The following is a 23,488-nucleotide window of genomic DNA, read 5'->3' on the forward strand; positions in this document are numbered from 1 at the left end:
CCACCCGGCCTCGTCCAGGTGCATATCATAGCGTGTGCCTTTACGCGTGTGTGTATATGGTTATTACATACATACGTATATATTTATTTCAATTCATCCTTATTTTGCCTTCTAAGAATCTTCCACCTTCAGAATGTTGGAGGTTCACTGGAGATAACAGTCTTACACACTTTTCCTCCACCTCCAACCCCAGTCCTGGGGCCTCAACGCAGGGCCTGTGCACTGTCCCAGAGATTTTTCTTTTTTGGTGGGTCATGGGGCTTGAACTTTGGCTTGGACACTGTCCCTGAGCTCTTCAGCTCAAGGCTATCTCCCTACCTTAAGCCAAGCCCCACTTGCTGTTTTCTAGAGGTTAATTGGAGATAAGAGTCTCAGGTCCATTTGTGCCTGGGCTGGCTTTGAACCTTGATCCTCAGATCTCAGCCTCCTGAGTAGCTGGGAGTGCAGACGTGAGCCACCGCACCCAGCTTGTGCCAGAGATTCTTTTGCTCAAGACTTACTTAGCACTCTACTAACTTGAGCCACAGTGCCACTTCCCGCAGTTCCTGCAGTAAAGAGGAACTGAACCTTGATCTTCCACCTCAGCCTCCTCCGGGGTAGCTGGGATGGCAGGCAGGCAGGCAGGCTGGCAGCGTGGGGAAGACAAAAGTGGCTCTTGGGTATGTGGAGATTTGTGCTGCAAAGAAGGGAAATAACCAGGCCACTAGAGGTCAGGCTGTTTTCCCTACAAAACCTTTCAGCTTTTTTATATGGCTTGGAACAGTGGCAGATTCACATAGCAGTGGTGGCTGGCCTGGGAATGAAGATCTATACACCCCAGAACAATAGGCCCTTTTCAGGGCTTTTGAAGTCTGGCGTATAACCAGAGATGGATATATACACCCCAAAACATGAGGCCCTTTTCAGGGATTTTGAAGTCTGGCATATAACCAGAGATTTTACTTCCTTGGAAGAAGAAAGTAGAGGTGAGAGTCAACTTAGTAGGTAAAAAATGTACACAATCCTATTGCAGATTAAAATATAGCACACGCTCTCTCGCTTTTGCTCTCGTTCTCCTTTTTATTTTTTATTTTTTTTATTTTGGCTTTCAGTATTCTGTAGAGGAAGAGGAGGAAGAAACTGGTTCATTTTGTGATCTAGCTCTAGAAAAGGAGAATTTGACTGGTACATTGTGTAGTGTGTGTGTGTTTTCCTGGGACTTGAACTTAGGATCTGGGCGCTGTCTCTGAGCTTTTGTTTTCAAGGCTACCACTTTGAGCTACAGGTCCACTTCTGACTTTTTTTGTGTGATTCATTGGAAATAAGAATCTCATGGTCTTCCCTGCTGGGACTGGTTTGAAACTGCAGTCTTTAGACCTGAGCCTCCTAGGTAGTTGAGATTACAGTTGTGACCCACTGACAATTGATTTGTTCATTTTCTTCTTTTTTATCCTCTGTTTCAGTCTTTGCCATTTAATAAGTTGATCTTATTGTTGTATACTCGAAATGATTGATGATAAATGATTTATGTACACCTTGTCTTTGTGTCTTCTGTATTCTTATTCTGTAATTTATCTCTGTCATTGTTGTACCCAAAGTTCCCAATCCTCCCGAAAGACCACCAGAGTCCACGACCAATGCAAGCAACAAAGAGCAGTTCATTAGCAAGCTCGAGCTTGGTCCTCCTTGCCTTAGAAACCAGTGATGCTTGGAGCCCCGGAGTACAGAATTAGCACAGCTTTTATAGTACAGAATAAACAAGTTAGCTTTTTTTTTTTTTAGTTTCCATCCTCACAGCCTTAGCCTCATGTTTTGGTTAACTTTTACATTGGAACACTCCTTCATTTCTTATCGGCTCTGATGTCACTGTTTTCCACAGAAATTTAGGTCAGGATTGCCTTGCTAGCTGTGGAACACAGCTGTAGTCCTAGAGATTACCTTTGAACGTCCTTGCTAGCTGTGTGAGTCAACAACTGATGGAGCATCTCACAGTTCTCCTGAGAAGAAACAGGAGCTTTCTCAGACTTAACTTCTGCTTAGAAATAACTCTTTACTAAAGTTCATGAAACTTCAAAATTAATTTAGCCTCACATTCCTCCCTCTCACTAGTACATTAATGAGTCAATCATGACTCATTACTGATTGCATTGCCACTTTTACTGGTTGGTATTGTCATCTAAGAACCATTACCTGAACTGTATTGATCCTCTTCTTTACAAAAATCACCAATCTGATTAACATGGTCACCTTGATTAGTAAGGCAATTAGAGGCCCCAGTAGAGTTGTAATTAATGTTGTCAGCCACGGGGAGGCATTAAACCAAGATTTAAACCATCCTTGGTACCCCTGTTACTCTCTTTTTGGTCAGGTTGCTGTGGACCCACATCCTCATGATTGACATGTGTCTCTCCACAGCAATAGCCAGCTAATTGATCACGAGGCAGTCAGGCTTGTGTCCAGAGGCCCCTGGTAGAGAAACCAGAGGTTGACAGTCAGTGTTTTTGAAACTGGGCCTGTGTTAAACATCAGGAAGACATAGACAATTCCAGCAAAGAAATGGGCAGTGGCTAAGTTAGCCAACAGGTAGTAGAAGGGGAAGTGAAATTTTCTGTTGTTGATCACGGCTGCGATGACCAGAGAATTGGAAAAATAAACAGGCAGAAAAAGGTCCCAACACACAAAACAATCACAAGCTTTGTTCCTGTCCACTCATCTGCAGTGTCAGTGCTGCTCCTATTATCGAAAAAGTTCATGTGTTTATCATAGTGACATTCATTCATTGTGGAGAAGAGCTGAACACCCTAAGACAGTCTTCACACAGTCTTCATTAGTTTCATAGGCGCCCTCCGGCGGCTGAGAGACCCACTTGTGTGGGGGGACAAGACATTGGTCTTCCTCTTGACGTACATGTAGATCCACAGGCACACTACTGTTGGGAGCCGGAGTGTGGAGTCAGACTGACCCATGATTCTGCATAACTCAGTAAGATAACCACACAAAGACAGGAGCTGTCATGTATGGCACCAGGCCTAGGAACTTTTGAACTGCATTGTGTTGTGAGCTCCCAGACCTTATCAATTTATTGCTTTATTGTTTTATGGCCTTGTCCTGCTTAACTGATCTGAGATTTACCACTTTGTAAAAATGTAACCCCTGGCAGTTCCCTAGTTTCAAGAAAGTATTTAAGGCTTGATTTGGAAATAAATCGGGGCTACAGTCTTAAGCTCATAGCCTTCTTGAGCTGCTGACTTAGGCTGTAGTCCTCCTGATCCCATCTTGTTTGCCTCTTGTCTATTTTTTTTCCCAGTCTTCACCCCCAAGGTCAGGAATTCCGGTTCGCTGCCAGCTGGCTCCGGCACACTACCACCATGATGAAGAAGGCCATGAGGTTGGATACAGTCCAGCCTGGGGGGGAGGGGTTAACAATTGCTAACCGACAGCTGGACAGAATGCTGGCTAGACAGCATTCTTTGGAAGAGCATACAGCATACCCTCCAAGTTCTGCACCCAAGAAAACCCTCACAGTTAGGAAATGTTCATCCAATCATAGTAACCCCTCACATCAGTGTATCAGTTCTGACTCTATTTACATTACTGCATTAACTAACTGCATAGCAACTTTACTCAAGACATACTCATACCTACATACTCAAACCTTCTACGACTTACTTAGACATTCCTTAATTTTTCCCTTTTGAGCAAACATTTAAGACAATTTCTTTCAGATCCTTTTTTATCCAAAATGAACCATTTTTTTTAACTCCTTTTCCAAAACCTTTACTAACCTTTTTTTCTCTTAATTGACTATAGGCCTCATTTACATTTAGTGCCTCTCACCTCTAGATTGTTTAGCACTAGATGGAAAATTTCCTTCATCCATCCAGAGTCACCATGATGGCTGCAAAAAGTTACTTAGGTGCAGTCTCCTTATTTTATTTTTATTTATATGAAATTATACTATTGATTTTTCTGTAAGATTTTCTGCCTGAACTTTTTTTTTCCCCCATGACTTTGTTAGGGGACTTTGAACTTAGCCCAGATAGAATGTCCCACCACCAAGGGTTTCTAGTCTTTAGGGAACAGCTGTGGGGTGGTGGAATCAGGCGGATGTGTAGCAGCAGCCTTGTCTCTCAGTAGCTCCAGTAGAATGTCACACCTCCTGCTGGGTGGCCTGCAAATTTCTGCACAGACTGGTTAGAGAAGCTTAACCCAAGGCCTCACTTTGGTGAATTTTTCCAGTGATTTCCTGATTGCTTTTCCTGAGCACACTTGTTTATGCTTGCACCCCAGTGGTTTTCAAGACAGTATAAGGCGAGACCCCAAAATAATTTACCGGGGTGACAACTTTTAGTAACCAGATTTCCTTTGAATGAGGCTAGGATTTTCTAGACAGGTATAGAAGACTTGAACCTGTAAACATTTCTTACAAGTGCAGTTTCCGTTCTTGTACATTTGTTACTACTGTTACCCATGCCTCTAATTTATCCTCTTTTTTCCAAAAATGACTCATCCCTTTATCTTAAAGGGGGAGGGGGATTGATGGGCAGAAGATCCATGTTCTGTAACTTTTTCAAGCTGACTCAGGGGTGTTGTTTCTAGGGACCTAAAAGCTTAGCCTATTTTACGAAGGAGTTGCCAGGATTAGATATCAGGAACAACACAACATTTACCAACTGCACAAATCTTTTCTTTGGCTACAACAGTGTAGCTTACTTATTAGCCCCCATTTGCAAAGGCATTTTCCTGATTGTCTGGGGAATCTTAGTTTCTGTGACCCTAACTATGCCTAAGTTATCTATATAAGCCAATATACAGATCAATAGGGACACAACCTCAGGTCCACAAACTTTTTTCCCAGAATTTGTGGCTGGTGTCAACTCAGAATTTGCTCAGTTTGGGCTTTGAGCAAACATGGGATTCAGGATTGTGAACTACCCACTATTACAGATAACTGACAAGTTCCTGCCCAGTTATGGAGTAAATTGACATGGACAGTAGTAAGGCATGCTCACAAACTATTCTATGACCTCTAGGCTCATTACTTTTGAATGGCCAAGCACGAGTGACTCTAGGAGCTGACACCATCTCTGCCATCCAAGCAGAGGCTTTCTGCATCTGGATGCCTCGTTGCCTACCGTCTCCAGGATTTTAGCTGTTGGTTTTTCTCTCCAATTAAAAACAGTTAACATAACACAAGACAAAACACTTAATCAGACAAATCTCATGCGCATCCAGGCTGTAAACCTGAGGGATTTGGTGTCCCTCCAAAATGTGGACTCCACGTCCCACTAAGACAGGAACTATCAGACAACAGATGGACACAACAACGCATCCCTCCTAAGGATAGTCCCCAGTACAGCCTGGATGGAGCTATCAGACAACGAGACGGTCTCAGACTTAACTTCTGCAGAATGGAGGCTGCTTAGAAATAACTCTTTACTGAAGTTCATTAAAGTTCAAAATTCATTTAGGCCTCACAGGGCCCCAGAGGAGGAGGATTTTTAGGGGTGTGTTTGTTTTACACTCAACTTCCCTATAACCCTTTAAAGTAGGTAAAAGTTATTTTGTATTTTCCACCCAAACTCCACACAGGACCTTGAAAATGTCTCCTCTATCCACTGCTGCTCACGCCTGTTATCCAGATCCTCAGGAGGCTGGGAGCTGAGTGTGGAGGTTCAAAGCCAGCCTGGGCATGAAAGTATGTGACTCTTATTGTCAACGAACCACCCGAAAACGGGAAGTGGAGCTGTGGCTCTAGAGGTAAAGCTCATGTCTACAAGTGCTTGGCCTTGAGTTCAAACCCCAGGACCCCAAAAACAAACCAATCCAACACAAGGAAAATTCTCCACAGCCACCAAATGCCAGCTGAACCTGTCATTTTCTACTAGGACTGGAACTCAGGTCTCTACATGGCTCTGCTCAGAGATTACTCGTGTGTATATGTGTGTTGTGTGTGTTGAGTTTTACCCCGGTGCTGGAATTTGAACTCAGGACCCTGTTCTCTTGCTTAGTTTCTTGTTTTTCCCCCCTCAAGGCTGGTGCTCTGCCACTTGAGCCAAAGGTTCATGTGTGGCTTTTTGCTGGTTCACAGGAGATAAGAGTCTCACAGGTTTGTCTACCTGACCAGGCTTTGAACCTCCATCCTCAGATCTCAGCCTCCTGAGTACTGCTGTGACAGGCGTGAAACACTCACCCACTGCTCCCTGCTCATTCTGGGGTTTTACACACACACACACACGCACACGCACACTCAGCTGGCTAGGGAAGCCTTGGTCTCTGGCCCAGGTGGACTTGGCAGGGAATCTACCGCCCCCGTGTGGGCGCAGCACGCGGCTGCAGCGTACAGAGTGACAATGTCCCATATCCACAGGAGACCAGGAGAGTGGAGACGCCATGGCCTCTGCTTAGGCCAGAAAGGGTTGAAATCCCCTCCCCTCCCTCCCAAGGCCTTTTATTCTGCATGGTTTGCAAGGGAGCTGGAAAAAGCCTAAGAGCGGTGCTGGTGGCTCAGGCTGTCACCCCAGATACCCAGGGGCTGAGATCTGAGGATCACAGTTCAAAGCCAGCCTGGGAACTCCAGGAGACTCTTAGCACCAATGAACCAGCAAAAAAATGTGGCTCAAGTGTCAGAGCACCCGCCATGGAGAGACACAGTGCCCAGGATAGGCAAACAAACAAAAAGACATAAATCTGAGAAAGTGTTTTAAAAAAAAAAAAAGACCCACATATAGTGTCTGAAATACAATCACATGCACATTGGCATATGAATTGTATATTATACACAATATATTAATATGTTATATATTACATACATGCATACATATGTAAACGTGTGTATATAATATGTTTTGTTTTTGCTAGTTGTGGGATTTGACTCAGGGTCTGGACACTGTTCTTGACCTTTCTCAGGCTAGAACTCTACCACTTGAGCCACAGCGCCACTTCTGGCTTTTTCTGTGTCTGTGGTACTGAGGAATCGAACCCAGGGCTTCCTGCATGCTAGACAGGCACTCTACCACTAGGCAACACTTCCAGCCATAATCTAATGTATTTATAAAATATGTATTATAAGTACATTCATACACACACATATGTGCGTGTGTGTGTGTGCTGGTACAGGGGGACTTGAACTCAGGGCATTATCTATTCCCATACTTTAAAAAATATAAACAAAACCCTCAGAGCTGGTGCCCTAACCTCTGAGCCAAGGCTTTAGCTATCTGAAAATCCCCAGGCAAAAAGTAGGTGTGGCTTCAAGTTAGAATCACGTGGTTCACATTTCACAAAATCCAGCTCGCAGCTCTGCCTCTGGAATCTGCTCACCTACTTCTGCACCCATTTTTGGTAATCTTTAAAATGACAGATCACAGTTCAAAGCCAGCCTGGGCAGGAAAATCTGTGAGACTCGTATCACCCATGGACCAGCAAAAAGCCAGAAGTGGAGCTGAGGCTCAAATGGTAGAGAGCCTTCTTCAGAAGAACAGCCAACCAACAGCACGAGTCCCTGAGTTCAGGGCCCAGAACAGACACTCACACATACACCATACACACACACACACACAAGTATATGACCATGGTACAAAAACAGAACTTCTACAATGCCATCCATTTCTACTAAGTCTATGTCTAGGGCTAGATTACATAAGATTCCAAGTTCAGTTATTTAGAATTGTAAAGAAGAATGTCATTTCCCCATGTTAAGTGAGTAGCACAACACACACACACACACACACACTATACAGAGAGAGAGAGAGAGAGAGAGAGAGAGAGAGAGAGAATAGATGTGTTGCGTTTCTAACATAACATGGGGAGAGGAAAGGAATCCTTTGTTGTGCACAGAGGAGGGGGCCCCAAGGAAGACCACCAAGAGCCAGGCGTCCCTCTGCTGCTCACTCATTGCAGTGAGGAGGGAGGAGCTGTTAATCAGGGTTTACGCAGTCTTTTTAAGGGCAAAAACCACAGATTTACACCCACCAAGTGGTCGAGTGAGATAAGGTGGGGCTCAGGGGACTTTCCATGGCAATGGAAACTGATAGAAGTTGAGTCCCCTTCAACTGTCAGAGAGAGTAGTTTTATGGCTTGGGAAACAAATGCTATACGTGTAATCTAATTTTGACACAAAATAGGCGAGTTCCTGGAGCTTATGGACACCTGCACAAACAATGGCTGACTGGGTTTATAAGTTCCTTTCAGATAAGGTGGCTTATTAATTTTTCTTTCCCATTTGTGCAGCCTCTGGGTCCTTGGAGACATTTTCCAATCACTGTTTCTGCCGGGGCCTACCGGCAGCAAATTGGGGTTCCTGAAATAGGGGGCAGGGACTGGAAAAAATAGAAGAGAGACAAACACATCGGGTCCGGGAGGTCTGCAGCCCAGGCAAAAACTGCTGCCCCGTTTATTATCAACTCAAAGCTTATATCCCTTCTTGAGACCAGGGCACTGCCAGGTGTTACATCCAGATGGTTAATCAGGGAACTGTTGGGGGTTACATTCATATGGTAAATCTCAGATCAATTGAACAGGAGAAGGCCAAAAAACAATAAGACAATCAAGCAATTATCTGATGCAAATTAAAGTACAGTTTGATTCCACTCTGGCTCCCAACAGATTTCTATTCTGCTTGCTGAAGGGGAATAATTTTGAATCTGGGGGTAGTTATTATTCTTTTTTATCCCTTCACCTTCTTCACAATTCCTTGGAAGTAAAGATACGGTGAAAGTAAAAGCAGGAAGTGGGATGAGCTTCAGGTGGGAAATGTGTAAATCCCCATCTTCTGGTAGCACAGGCCTTTGACGCCTGGTCGTGTCATGCATGTGTGTCACTGGTGAATGACTCGTGTTTCCAGTGGGCTCTGACACCCCCTGGCTCCATGAACCCCAGAATAGAGAAGTCACATCTTTGTCCCCTAGTAGCAACGCTAAAGTTGCTGTAAACTTTATTTATTTTAGTTGGCAATCCTGGGGCTTGAACTCAGGGCCTGAGCACTGGCCCTAGCTCAAGACTAGTGCTCTACTAATTAAGCCACAGTGCCTCTGCTGGTTTTCTAGTGTTTCACTGGAGCTGAGACTCTCACAGAATTTCCTGCCCGGGCTGGCTTTGAACCCAGGTCCTCAGATGTTAGTCTTTTGCATATCTGGGATTCTAGGCATGAGCAATTAGGATCCTAGCTACAAGCAGACAGTATGTAGAGAAGGAGACACTGGGTAGGAGAGAGCTGGAGGCAGCTGGACACTGGGCGTAGAGGCTTGGTTTGCTGCAGATCCACTTTTTCTCTGCGTACACCCTGGCGCTGCTAATTCCAACATCATCCAAATAGGCGTATTCCCCAGGGCCTCCTCGAACTTCCACCCTGGAGCCAAGCAGAAACACGTGCAGCATTCACATTTGGCTACATACTTGCTTTCTTTTTTTTCTTTTTGTCAAGTATGCGGTTTGAACTCAGGGCTTGGTCTCTCCCTGAGGTTTTGTGTTCAAGACTAGGCCTGCTCTCCCATTATGAGCCACAGCACCACTTCTGGCTTATTTTTTTTGTGTGTGTGTGGTTCATGGGAGATAAGAGTCTCATGGGTTTTCCTGCCTCGGTTGGTTTTGAACACTGATTCTCAGATTTCACCCTCCCGTGTAGCTAGGATGACAGGTGATAGCCACCAGAGCGCAGCTTGTTGCCTGTCTTTTTTTTCCCCTCCTTTTATTTATTTATTTTCTTCTTGCCAGTCCTGGGACTTGAACTCAGGGCATGGCACTGTCCCTGAGCTTCTCTGGCTCGAGGATGAAGCTCTACCACTTTAGCCACTGCACCATTTCTATGTATGTGCTAGGAAGGAATCGAACCTAGAGCTTTGTGCATGTTAGGAAAGCATTCCAGCACCAGGCCACAAACCGGCCCCTGTCTGGGGTTTCAACAGAATAGACCAGCGGTCATCTCACATTAGTGATGAGCACTGATGGCTGAGTTGCGTTTCTTTTCCATTCTCAAAGTCCTGGTGTGAATGCCACCTGTCTGTCCATCATCCGTCCATCCCAGTCACACTAACCACGCATTCATTCATGACCCACGGCCACCTGTGGGCTCCCTAGACGTGACCTTCACTCAGGCTCAACTGTTTCCAAAATGCAGAAAAATAAAACATCATCAACAACAACAAATCCATGCTGGGTTCCAGGACTCACAGCTGTCATCCAGCTACTCAGGAGGCTGAGATCTGAGGATCACAGTTCAAAGCCAGCCCTGCCAGCAAAGTCCACGAGACTCTAATCTCCAATAAACTCTTTAGCAAAAGATAGAAGTGGCGCTGTGGCTCAAGTTGTAGAGCGCTGGCCTTGAGTAAAACCTCAGAAACAAGGGCCCAGGCCCTGAGTTCAAGCCCCAGTCCTTGCCCAAAACAAACAAGCACTCCAAAAGATGGTTGAAAACGTACAAGTTGGTGAAGTCTGTGCTGTCTGCCCACTTCCAGCTGTGCTTTGAGGATTCTCTTCTCAGTCCAATCCAATGATTGTATGAATCTTTGTATCTTTTCAAGAAATTCTGTAATAAAACACAGTGAGTTGAAAATGAGAGTCCTTGTCTTTCGGGTGAAGTTTATTTTTCCCCTGTCGCAGGCTAGCTTAGAACTGTTATATCACTTCTCAGCCTCCTGAGAAACTATGTGTGTGTGTGTGTTCGTGTGTTCGTGGTTACATAAGCGTGCCAATATTGGGCTTGAAGTCAGGGCCTGGCAGTGTTCCTGAGTCTTTTTTGTTTGTTTTGTTTTGTTTTGCCAGTCCTGGGCTTGAGCTCAACGCCTGAGCACTGTCCTTGAACTTTCTCAAGGCTAGAGCTCTACCACTTGAGCTTCAGCACCACGTCTGGCTTTTTTTTCTATGTATGTGGTGCCGAGGAATCAAACCTGGGTCTTCGTGCATGCTAGGGAAGCACTGTACCACTAGGCCAAACTTCCGCCCCCCTGAGTCTCTTTTTCCTCAAGGCTAGCACTCTGCCACTTGATCCACAGCTCCACTTCCCATCTTTTTGCCATATGTAGTTCTGAGGAATCAAACCCAGGACTTCCTGCATGCTATCAAGCTCTTAAAACCAAGCCACCCTGCCAGTCCTGTCCCTGAGCTCTTGTGCTCAAGGCTTTAACACAAATCTCGTTCCACCTTTTTCCTGGGAGGTAAGAGTCTCACCAACTTTCTTGCAGTTTGTCTTGGAACTTCAATCCTCCCATCTCAGCCTCCTGGGTAGCTGGATGACAGCGTGAGCTCCTGGCGCCCAACCCTTTAACTTCACACAACCTCTCCAAGTCGGGGTGGGGTGTCTTTAGCATGTCACAGAGAACAGGAACCCCAAAAGCATTTCTTACCAGGTCCTGGATGGTGTCAAAGGTGGCCAGATTGGCTCCTTTGGAGGCACAAAAGTCCTGACTGGATGTCCAGTTCCTTCTGGTCTCAGAAAAATAGAAACACTGATTCCCAAAGCCAATCCACTCTCTTGGACAGGAAGAAAACAGGCTGTGCTCTGGAATGCGGCTTTCTGCTTGGTTCACGAACAGACAATGGATTTGCTTTATAATCAGTCTTCTGTTTTCTGTGCCCGTCCTGGGGCCTAAGCCACACATTGGTCATTCAAAGCCACTCACCTGCTAGAATCACCATTAGCATAACTGTCGTCCCAAACAGAGCCACAATAGTCAACAGACAGCAGTGGTGTTTGGCCGGCGTGATAGGTGATGATATTCCTGTGTATTTTTCCTGGAGCCCCTTCACTGCAAACAGAGAAAGGGGAGGGTTTGAATCCAAGGAAAGCTCTAGAAGGAAAATGATCATAGCGTTCCCGTCTTGTGGCTTGTCCTGGCCCAATTACCACCAAAGGCCATCTTGCAATGGTGGAAAAGGAAAGAATGGAGGAGCTGAGCACTGGTGTCTCCTCCTGTAACCCCAGCTACTCAGGAGCTTGAGATGTGAGGGTGGCAGGCAGGGAAGTCTTCAAGGAGCCGGGAAAAGGGCAGAAGGACAGCTGTGTCTCCAGTGATAGAGCACCAGGCTTGCGAGACAAAGCTAAGAAACAGGGTCCAGGCCCTGAGTTCAAATCCCAGCTTGACCATATGCTATATGACAGATAATATAAATATGTCATATGACATACTATTTATGTTCTATGATACATACACAGTTATGTAACATAGTAGTATATGGTCTATTATAAATATACTGCATAATATAACATGATAATATTACACAGTATATTATACTATTATATATACTTTCTTTTTTGGTATTTCTGGGGCTTGAACTCAGGTCCTGGGCACTGTCCTTGAAGGTTTTCCCTCAAGGCTAGTTAGTGCTCTACCACTTTGATCCACAGCTCCACCTCTACTTTTCTGCTGGTTCATTGGAGAGAAGAGGCTCATGGACTTTCCTGCTCAGGATGGCTTGACCACCAGTCACCTGAGTAGCTGGAATGACAAATGTAAACCCCAGCCCCCTGGCTACATAGACCCTTATATTACATACAGGATTAAGTTACATGGTGCTACTTAATTGTTGTATTTTCTACTTTATCAATCATATAACATACTATATGATCTACATGTAAATGGTATATATATAATATAAATATATGGAATAATAAAATATGAAAATAAAAATGTCATATAAAAGTAGGCCAGGAGGGAAGTGGGGCTGTGGCTCAAGTGGCAGAGCACTTGAGTAAAAGGTGTTCAAGGACAGTGCCCAGCCCCTGAGTTCAAGCCTCAGGACTGCCAATAAAAAAATTTAAAAAATAAGGGCTGGGAGCTTGGCCTTGTGGTAGAGTGCTTGTCTAGAATGCATGGTTCGATTCCTCAATACCTCATACATAGAAAAAACTGGTGCAGAGGCTCAAGTGGTAGAGTTCTAGTCTTGAGAAAGTTCAAGGACAGTGCTCAGGCCCTGAGCTCAAGCCAAGGACTGGCAAAAAAAAAAAAAAGAAGAAGCAGAAGAAAAGAAGGAAGAAAGGAGGAGGAGGAGGAGGAAGGAGAGGAATGTTACCTCCACTCGAGTCACCCATCCCAGATCTCTCTTTCCCCACTCCGCCCCAGCCTAGCTGCCTATGTGGGAGACTTCAATCTTAATGCAAGTTACCTGCTGGCCTCCTTTCTGGGTAGCCTGTGGAAGGCAGATGTTTCTGTAACAGTCCAGCTGAGCCTGCCCGACCTGTCATTTCTCCTCCTGGTTCTGTTTGGACAGAACTTGCTGGAGGGCTGGAATTAAGGAGGTAACCTTAGCATTTGCAAGTGTTACAGGACAGCTGGATATGCAGATTCTCCCACCAGCCTTCTGCCTTTCCTGGGTCTTAATCCTGACAGAGAAAATAAACAAACAAATAAAAACAGAACAAAAACAAGGGAGGAATCAGGATCTGAAATTCAGTGGATTAGAAATGAAATGATTAATGTGTCAGAATTATTATTGTTATTATTATCATTACTATTTGCCAGTCCTGGGGCTTGAACTCATGGTCTGGGCACCATTCCTGAATTTTCTCAAGGCTAGTGCTCGACCACTTGAGCCACGGCTGCACTTCTTTCTCGTTCTATGTCTGTGGTACTGAGGAATGGAAACTAGGGCTTTGTGCATGTTAGGCAAGCACTCTACCACTAAGCCACCTTCTCTGTTCCCCAAGATCTGTTTTTCATAATAATAATAATGATTTCTTTGGCTTATAGGCTCAGATATTACCTGAAGTGAAAACACTCTAGGGCAGGAAAGATTGGGAAATTCCTTAGCTCCTGTTCAGCGCCAAAAAGCCAGAAGTGGAGTGAAGTGGCTCAAGTGGTAGGGTGCCAGCCTCCAGTGAAAAAGCTCAGGGACAGCACAGCTAAAACATGGTAAAAAGAGGGGGCTGGGAGTTTAGCTCCAGGAGAAAGAATTCGAAGACTTTGGTTATGCTAAATTAACTTGCTAGCACATAAACCCTGGAAATAAAAGGCCTAGCAAGTGCTCAGTAAGAAGTTTTGTCTTAAAGGATTCAAGAGTAAGATTGGCAAAAGTATCTCTTGCCACTGATATTAATTTTGTGCACTTTAAGATCTTTGTGAGTATGAATGTGTGTGTGTGAGTGAGTGAGTGAACGAACATGTTCAAGACTAAACTGTCAGCATGCTGTGTAAAACATTGGGTGAGTTTCTACTTGACACACACAAAGGTTAATGGGTGATTTAAGTCTAAACTCCAAGAAAAATGATCAAGTTTGGGCATTCCAAATATCTCAAAGAATTATTGCATTAAGAGGAATGAGTTAAAAGATTTTTCTAAGGATTCTGTGATTTGCATTAAAAAATCTGGTATTAAAATGCATTAGTCTCGGGGCCGGGAGTTTGGCCTAGTGGTTAAAGTGCTTGCCTAGCATGCACGAAGACCCGGGTTTGATTCCTTGGTACCACATATAGAAAAAAAGCCGGAAGTGGTGCTGAGGCTCAAGTGGTAGAGCTCTAGCCTTGAGAAAGTCCAAGGACAGTGTTCAAGCCCTGAGCTCAAGGCCAAGACTGGCAAAAAAAAATAAAAATAAAAAAAAATAAAATGCATTAGTTTGTTTATTTTATAATCAAGTTATCTAGTTTAGCAAAAAGGCATCAGGGAAATTGGGATTTATTTCCCTCGACTAAATTTAAGGATAAGTGTTAGAAATAAGTATTCAAAACTTATAGTTTACTTATCAGTGTTAGGAACTTTGTCTAAAAGTGTTTGTGTAATCAAGTGGCAAGAGAAAGGACAGGGAAAATTTAGGGTAGGCCTGTGGGCCTGATTTTGAGGTTGAGAGGAGAACTGGCAAAGGTGTAGCTATGGTTTTCCATGGTGGATCAGGCCCTAGGGAAAGTTCACACATAGCGTAAAAGCTGTGCATCTAAGCCCAGACAGATGGGTAGAAGGGGCCGGATGACTCACCTTCATCCTGTACCTTTTTCTGCTACTGACACTGAAAACTTGATGGTAAAATGTGGGTGATGTGATTGGTACTTCTGAAACTGCCCCTTAAAAATGTATGAAATTGGGTGGGGGGGAAAGGCTTTAAAAGGAATGTTTGAAAATTTATCTACTTATGATTTAGTTTCAATACTAGTTAGGGAAAGAAAGATGCTAAGTCTGGATTTGGGTACAGTGATATTTGTAATTATTGCATCAAGGAAAAACTGTAATTTGAGTTTAATCTGTTATTGGAGTTCTAGGCAGTAAGTCAGACAGGGGAAAAAAAAAACAAAGAAAAAGCCTCTTGGCCTGGAGGCAAAAGGGGACAACCTTGAGCCTATCAGATTAATTCCAAAGCAAATAAAGGATAAAGTGTGAAATGTTAAAGCAAAGATTAGTAAATTTTTTTTTTTAATTAGTAATGGTTTCTGGATAAAATTTGGAAGTGAGATTGTCCTAAACATTTGTTTCAAAGTAAAAAAAAAAAGGGAAAGTTAGTGCTATCAAACGATTGTTTCATTGCCATTCCAGTTTTGCCTTGTAGATTTTCTGTAACAATTTTAGGCAGGCCCACAGAGAGGGACAGATCATTCTTACTAGCTTGTCAAATGTAACCAAAATTACAATTTGGTCCTTAACAAGTTCCAGGTAAGACTGAAAGACCTGCAGAGACCCGCACCCAAGGACGCACACAGGGACCACTGGATGCAATAGGCAAGAGGATTTTATTCGGGCATATGCTCGGGCTCCCAAGTCCACTTGACCACGAGATCCGCAAGGTTCGGGTCAGTGTCTGGGCTCAGGCTTCCCAGGAACACGTGACCTTGAGATCCGTGAGGTTCGGGTCAGTGGCTGAGAGCCCTGATCTGTCTCGGGAGTGACTTTTTATACAGTTCTACAGTCCGTTATAGCAGAGCCCGTGCTTTTACAGCCAATAAGTTTAAAGTATTACAGCAAGGTCTGCACGCAGGCAGCCAATCTTTGTGAAACAAGTTATACATTTTGACCAATAATCGCTCAGACAGGGCCCGGTGGGAAATATGTCCTTTGGGTGGGGAAGCGACCCTTATCTGAGTTAGCACATGTTGCTTGTGAGGTAGGATGTGAGCTTATTGATTAGCTTGTGAGGCTACTACCTATTTACTAAGGGGAGAGGGTGGGGTGAGTGATCTAATAATATAATTTTCTTAGCAAAGCATATTTTGTACAGAAGCCAGAAACAGCTTGGTCAGGCACAGAAGTCTGCTCCTTAACAATATGGGCTAGTAGGGTCTTTGTGCTGAGTAGCACATTCCAATGGGCCCGTGGTCCTGGGGAAAATGACCCTTGTCCTGTTATAGAATTAGCTCCTTTCAAGGCCTGGATGGTACTACTGCCGGCTAGTTGTTGATTACAGATAGCATAGCAAACAGGACGTTACAGATAACAGAACAAGCAGGACATGGGCTAAGCTTGTAAAAACTACTACCATGGGGAAGGGGCAGGGTCGGGTTTTACACAAGTTTCTGCCCAGTTATGAGAGGTACGGGTATTAGTAAGGCATGCTTACAAACTATTAAGAAGCGCCCTCATTCTGAAGCAGCAGCCGTCTTGTTGTTTATGTAAGCTGTTCAGGGTATAGAGATGAAAAATAACTACCCCCAGACCCAAAATTATTCCCCATCAGTAAGCAGAATAAAAATCTCCAAGGACCCAGAGGCTGCACAAACAGGAACTTCTGAGCCCTAGTCAGCCATTGTTCACACAGGTGTCCATAAGCTCCAGGAACCAACCTATTTTGTGTGAAAATTAGACTGCACGTATAGCATTGTATAGCATTTGTTTCCCAAACCATAAAACTACTCTCTGACAGTTGAATGGGACCGGGCATCGTGAGAACATCCCCTCGGTTTCTGTTGGGAGCCAGAGTGGAATCAAATTGTACCTTGGTTTGCATCAGACAATGGCTTTATTGTCTTATTGTTTTATGGCCTTATTCTGTTTAAATGACCTGAGATTTACCATAGGAATGTAACACCTGGAAGTTCCCTGGTTTCAAGAAGGGAGATAAGCCTGGAGTTGACAATAAACGAGGTGGCAGTTTTTACCTGGGCTGCAGACCTCCCGGACCAATGTGTTTGTCTTTCTTCTATTCTTTCCAGTCCCTGCCCCCTATTTCAGGAACCCCAATTTGCTGCCGGTAGGCCCCGGCAACTGGCGCCCGAACAGGGACCCTGAAAATCTGGGACGACGGTGGAGGACCCCGCAGTGGTGAGTAACACATCGTAGGACTATTAAGAGAGGATCTTAAGAGAGTGTATAGTCAGGAGTAAAAATTATGGGTCAAACTCATAGCCATACGTCATATGTACCGATTTTAACAGGCCTACTTGAAGCCCACGGAACGTGGGTGGAAAAAGGGGTGCTTCAGGGCTTCCTACACTTTGTCGAGGAGGCATGCCCGAGGTCTATAGAGGAGGAATTCCTAAAAACCTGGCAGCGGATAGGAAAAAGAATTCAAGAATATTATAATGTATATGGCCCCGAAAAGACCCCAGTAGAGGCTATTAATGTATGGAATTTAGTAAGTGAATGCATAAATCCTCAACATGAGAATGCTGAACTTAATCTTGAATTAAGGGAAATTTATAAATTAAAGGACCCTTCTGAAAAACCTGAGGCTGAGCCATATGCCGCAGCCCAAGAGAGTCTAAGTGAGATCTTGAAACCAGGGAACTTCCAGCTGTTACATTCCTATGGTAAATCTCAGGTCATTTAAACAGAATAAGGCCAGAAAACAATAAGACAATAAAGCCATTGTCTGATGCAAATCAAGGTACAATTTGATTCCACTCTGGCTCCCAACAGGTTTCCACCAGCCTGGGAAGCTCCCTAATCCCTATCTTATTTCATCTGACCACCTGATGGGTGTAAATCTGTGATATTTGCCTTTGAAAACACTGTGCAAACCCTGACTGTCAGCCTCTCCCCCTCACCTCACAGCATCACTGCTTTGAGGTGTGTGTGGACAAATTGCTTGCTGGCTCCCTTAATCTATAGCCAACTGGCCACAGTTCCTTAGGTAGCAAAAGCATGAGTTAAACTTTAAGTGGCAGCACTATGGTTCTGACCTGGGGTCCTTCACTCCTATCCCCTCATGCTTTAGGCGTGCACTTTATGTATTTATTTTTGGTGGTTCTTCTTCCTCTTTCTCTTTTTGCAGGGAAGGAAGGCTGTTCTTTTTTTTCTTAAAATAATTTTTTTTTCTAAGTCCTCGGCTGCCCCCTGCCCCACCCATGTATAGGTGATGTGCGGGGCCGCGGCACAAGCAGGCGAGGAAGAGTGCGTGGGGGCCGCGCATGCTCCTCTAGCAGAAGGCTAGGACGTGGGGCTAGGGAGCCCCGCTGGAGTCTCTCCATGGCTCCCTGCGTTGGTGGTCTGATCCCCTTCCCCAGCTCTTCCATGGTGGCCCGCAACTCCGCCTACTTCCTCTGGGCCACCTGAAGGCTCCCTGTTCCCTGGGAAGAGCCCAGCAAGGGCGGCAGTGGCAAGGCCGGGCGGCCGTGCGTGGACCCCGGGTCCCTGCGCCCCGGGTCCCCGCGTCCCGTGCCTGCCAAGCGCCCGCACACTCTTCCTTGTCCCTGGCTCAGGCCGCACCCCGCAGATCACCTACACATGGGGCGCGGGCTCAGGGCGGCAGACAACTTAGAAATGTTTTTTAAGAAAGAAAAGAACTGCCCTCCCTCCCCGCAAAAAGAGAAAGACAAAGAAGAACCACCAAAAATAAACAAACTCCTAAAGCATGAAGGGATAGTGCCGGAGCCAGCGGGCAGCAAACCAGGCTTTGCAGATTGGGATTCCTGAAAAGGGGGGCAGGGACTAGGAAAAAATAGAAGAGAGACACAAACAGATGGGGTTCGGGAGGGCCACAGTGGAAAATTTGAAAGCGATCAACACTCATTGAAGTGCCATGTCAGGGGCTGGCAACTCACTCTGCCATCCCAGCTAATCAGGAGGCTGAGATCTGAGGATCAGGGTTCCAAGCCAGCCTGGGGCAGAAATCCATAAACTTCTTATCTCCAACAAACCAGCAACAAGGCAGAAGCGGAGGTGTGGATCAAGTGGTAGAGCACCACAAACGCTCAGGGACAGTGCCCAGGCCCTGAGTTCAAGCCCCAGGACCAATACACATACACACACACACACACACACACACACACACACACACATACACAGAAATGATGCCTTGCACTCCTAGGTAGACATGGTGAATTGAAACTCTTTTGTGATTTTTTTTGCATATATTATTGAAATTAAGATTATTAGTATTCACCAGCTAGAAGGTGCATTATTACTTCACAAACATTGATATCCTTTCTCATGTCTTGGTCCCATTACCCTGCCCTCACCATCGCCCTTTTTACAACTTCTTGAAGGTAAAGATAATTGTGAAAATGAAAGACAGAACTGCAATGAGTTTCAGGTGGGAAATGTGTAAATCCCTCATCTTTTCAGATACTGCGGGCCTTTGAAGGTGGCTGTGTCACCCTCATATGTGGGTAATTGACTCATATTCCCCAGGTGATCTGACACCCTCACCCCCAGAGAACCCAGGAACAGAAGTGAGCAACTTTTCCCTCCACTAGCATCACTGTGCCCACCCTGAACTTCATTCATTGTACAGCAAACCAATATGGGTGCACGGTACCCCCTGCCCCCCAAAATGCAGGGTTTTTTTTTTTCAATACTGAGTCTTGAACTCCCTGCTTGGCCACTATCCCTCAGATCTTTGGCTCAAGGCTGGCTTCGACCCAGGTCCTCAGATGTTGGTGCCTGATCGCCGTCTCTGGGGCCTGTTCACCATTCTGGCTCAGCGGCCACTAAAGGGCTTTGTCCAGGCCTTCCTCGCAGACCTCTCTTGAGGTGTTTCTGTGAACATGACTCCACTGAACCCCTAGCGCAGGACTGCAGCCCTTGCATGATTTCTTGCACAGGTCCTGCCCAGTAGAAACCTGAAAGTTTGCCCTGACCCTTAGTGACAGCACCTTGGCCTTTTTTCTGTTGGGTCCTTTCTGCTTCTCCATCTCTTTCCCCCACAGTATATAACTAAGTGCCCAACACAATAAACCTGAGATCTGCTGCGCTTTCATGGCTGACACAGTGCCTGGCTGTTTTCTCCCGGGTAATTGGGGGAGGGCTGGGTTACTTGCCATCTCCTCGGCTCTGTGGGACTTCAGGCTGGCCCCGTGTCCTACCTGTGTCCTACCTGTGTTCCTGGAGAGCAACACTCAGATGTCAGTCTTTTGTGTAGCTGGGGTTCTAGGCATGAGCTATGAGGATCCCAGCTACAAGCAGACAGTATGTAGAGGAGGAGACGACACGGGGTAGGAGAGAGCTGGAGGCAGCTGGGCACTGGGCGTAGTGGCTTGGTTTGCTGCAGATCCACTTTCTGTCTGCGTAGACCCTGGCGCTGCTAATTCCAACTTCACTCAAATAGGCGTATTCCCCAGAGCCTCGAACTTCCACCCTAGAGCCAAGCAGAAACACGTGCAGTATTCACACTGGGTACTTACTTGCTTTTGTTCATTTTTCTTTACCTTTTTGTCAGGTGTGGGGTTTGAACTTGGGGCCTGGGCTGCTGTCCCTGAGCTTTTGTGCTCAAGACGAGTCCTGATCTCCCATTATGAGCCACAGCACCACTTCTGAACATTTCTAGCTTTTCTTTCTTTCTTTCCTTCTTATTTCTTTCTTTCTTTCTTTCTTTCTTTTCTTTTTTTGTGGTTAAAGGGAGGTAAGAGTCTCATGGATTTTCCTGCCTAGGGTGGTTTCGAACTCTTGATTCTCAGATTTCAGCCTCCCATGTAGCTAGGATGACAGGTGAGAGCCACCAGCACACAGCTTGTGGTCTGTAGGTTTTTCCTGGGTGCTCTTCCTGAGCTCAAGGCTAATTCCATACCCTTGAGCCAAGCCCTACTTCCCTGGCTGGCTTTGAACCTTAATACTCAGATCTCAGCCTCCTGAGTAGCTAGAATTATAAGCATGAGCCACCGCGCCCGCATTTGTTGTCTGTAGTTTTAACAGAAGTAAGAGACTAGCGGTCGTCTCACATTGGTGATGAGCACTGCTGACTGAGTTGCGTTTCTTCTCCATTCTCAAAGTCCTGGTGTGAATGCCACCTGTCTGTCCATCACCCGTCCATCCCAGTCAGAAGAACCACACATTCATTCATGACCCACGACCACCTGTGGGCTCCCTAGACGTGACCTTCACTCAGGCTCAACTGTTTCCAAAATGCAGAAAAATAAAACATCAACAACAACAAATCCATCCTGGGTTCCAGGACTCACAGCTGTCATCCAGCTACTCAGGAGGCTGAGATCTGAGGATCACAGTTCAAAGCCAGCCCAGGAAGAAAAGTCCATGAGAATCTTATCTCCAATAAACTATTTAGCAAAAGGTAGAAGTGGTGCTGTGGTTCAAGTGGTAGAGCACTAGCCTTGAGCAAAACCTCAGGAACAAGGACCCAGCCCCTGAGTTCAAGCCCCAATCCAGACCCAAAACAAACAAGCCAAAAGATGGTTGACAACGTACAAGTTGGTGAAGTCTGTGTTGTCTGCCCACTTCCAGCTGTGCTTTGAGGATTCTCTTCTCAGTCCAATCCAATGATCGTACGAATCTTTGTATCTTTTCAGGAAATTCTGTAATAAAACACAGTGAGTTGAAAATGGGAGTCCTTGACTTTGGATGTATTTTGTTTTTCTGTCAAAGGCCGGCTTCAAACTGTGATCTCACATCTCAGCCTCTGAGAAGCTCTGTATTAGGACTAATAATTCTTTTTCTCTTCTTTGTGTGTATGTGCCAACCCGACTTCCACAATTTGTCTTGGAACTTCGATCCTCCCATCTCAGCCTCCTGGGTAGCTGGATGACAGCGTGAGCTCCTGGCGCCCAACCCTTTAACTTCACACAACCTATTCGAGTTGGGGTGGGGTGTCTTCAGCATGTCACAGAGAACAGGAACCCCAAAAGCATTTCTTACCAGGTCCTGGATGGTGTCAAAGTTGGCCAGATTGGCTCCAAAGGAGGCACAAAAGTCCTGACTGGACGTCCAGTTCCTTGTATCCTCAGAAAAGTAGAAACACTGATTCCCAAAGCCAATCCACTCTCTTGGACAAGAAAACAGGCTGTGCTCTGGAATGCGGCTTTCTGCTTGGTTCCCTAACACACAATGGATTTGCTTTATAATCAGTCTTCTGTTTTCTGTGCCCGTCCCGGGGCCTAAGCCACCCATTGGCCATTCAAAGCCACTCACCTGCTAGAATCACTGTTAGTACAACTGTCATCCCAAACAGAACCATAATAGTCAGCAGACAGCAGTGAACTTTGGCGCGGGTGATTTGTGATGATATTCCTGGGTATTTTACTATATTCCTGAGTATTTTTCCTGGAACCCTTTGACTGTACACAGAGAAAGAGGAGGGTTTGAATCCAAGGGTTTGAATGTAGAAGGAAAATGATCATAGTGTTCCCGTCTTGTGGCTTGTCCTGCTCAATTACCACCAAAGGCCATCTTGCAATGGTGGAAAAGGAAAGAATGGAGGAGCTGAGCACTGGTGTCTCCTCCCTGTAACCCCAGCTACTCAGGAGCCCGAAATGTGAGGGTGGCAGCCAGGAAAGTCTGGGAGACTCTTTATCTCCAAGGAGCCATAAAAAGGGCAGAAGGGGAGCTGTGGCTCCAGTGACAGGGCAGCAGCCTTGAGACAAAGCTTAGAGACAGGATCCAGGTCCTGAGTTCAAACCCCTACGTGATCATGTAATACAGTAGGTATTATAAATATATATATCATAATATATGACATACTATATCACATGGTCTGTTATAAATGTATACTCTGTATTGTATTATACTACTATGCTGTATATACTTTTTTTCTTTTGTCAGGGAGCTTGAACTCAGGGCCCATGTGCTGTCCCAGAGCTTTTCCCTTCAAGACTAGCACTCTACCACTTTGAGCCTCAGCACCACTTCTGATTTTCTGATGGTTCATTGGAGATGAGAGTCTCATGGACTTTCCTGCCTGGACTGGCTTTGATCTGTGATCCTCAGATCTCACCCTCCTGAGTAGCCAGGATGACAGGTGTGAGCCACCAGCACCCGGCTGTATATCCTTGTATAGATAGGTAGTATATCCATCATATATTATATTATATATTATTTGAGGCTATGTCACATATCATGATATATGGTAAGTAGTGTATTATACTGTATATAGTATGTAATATGGCCTATATAACAAAATACACAGTAAATATTATACAAGATATATGTGATACTAAATAATTTAGTATGATATATATGCATAAGATGTGTATATGTATGTTCTCATATATATGTTAGAATATATATAATACACAATACACAATGATCAATCTTTATTGTAAGTGTTTTATTGTCAAGTTAAAACAGGCAGAGGGACTGAGCCTCAGTGGAAGTTCCAGGCATTATTTCTGGCTAACACCAATGGGCAGCCAGTTTAGAACATGGCAGCTCAGCACAGGGTGCCAACTTACCCAAATCCTGAGCACTTATGCCCGCACACACATAT

At 45.1% G+C, this 23,488-nt stretch overlaps 1 protein-coding gene and 1 long non-coding RNA gene across 2 annotated transcripts in view; one reads left to right on the forward strand and one right to left on the reverse strand.

Annotated features, from left to right (window-relative positions):
* The first annotated feature begins 5,632 nt into the window (after positions 1 to 5,632).
* Positions 5,633 to 23,488, forward strand: part of LOC150042059 (uncharacterized) — a 272,005-nt gene continuing 254,149 nt past the window's right edge. The window contains exons 1-2 of the long non-coding RNA XR_016533680.1: positions 5,633 to 5,739; positions 17,046 to 17,154. This is a non-coding gene — a long non-coding RNA (uncharacterized LOC150042059). The remainder of the gene's footprint in view (positions 5,740 to 17,045; positions 17,155 to 23,488) is intronic.
* Positions 18,820 to 22,101, reverse strand: LOC150042060 (C-type lectin domain family 2 member D11-like; the record flags this gene model as incomplete). The annotated part of the gene is made up of 3 exons (XM_090325313.1): positions 18,820 to 20,410; positions 21,475 to 21,581; positions 21,922 to 22,101. Coding segments are annotated over 3 exons (495 nt in total), but the record flags the coding sequence as incomplete, so codon positions are not given.

Source organism: Megascapheus bottae, chromosome 37, assembly GCF_031878675.1.
Source record: "Megascapheus bottae isolate mThoBot1 chromosome 37, mThoBot2.hap1, whole genome shotgun sequence".
NCBI lineage: Eukaryota > Metazoa > Chordata > Mammalia > Rodentia > Geomyidae > Megascapheus > Megascapheus bottae.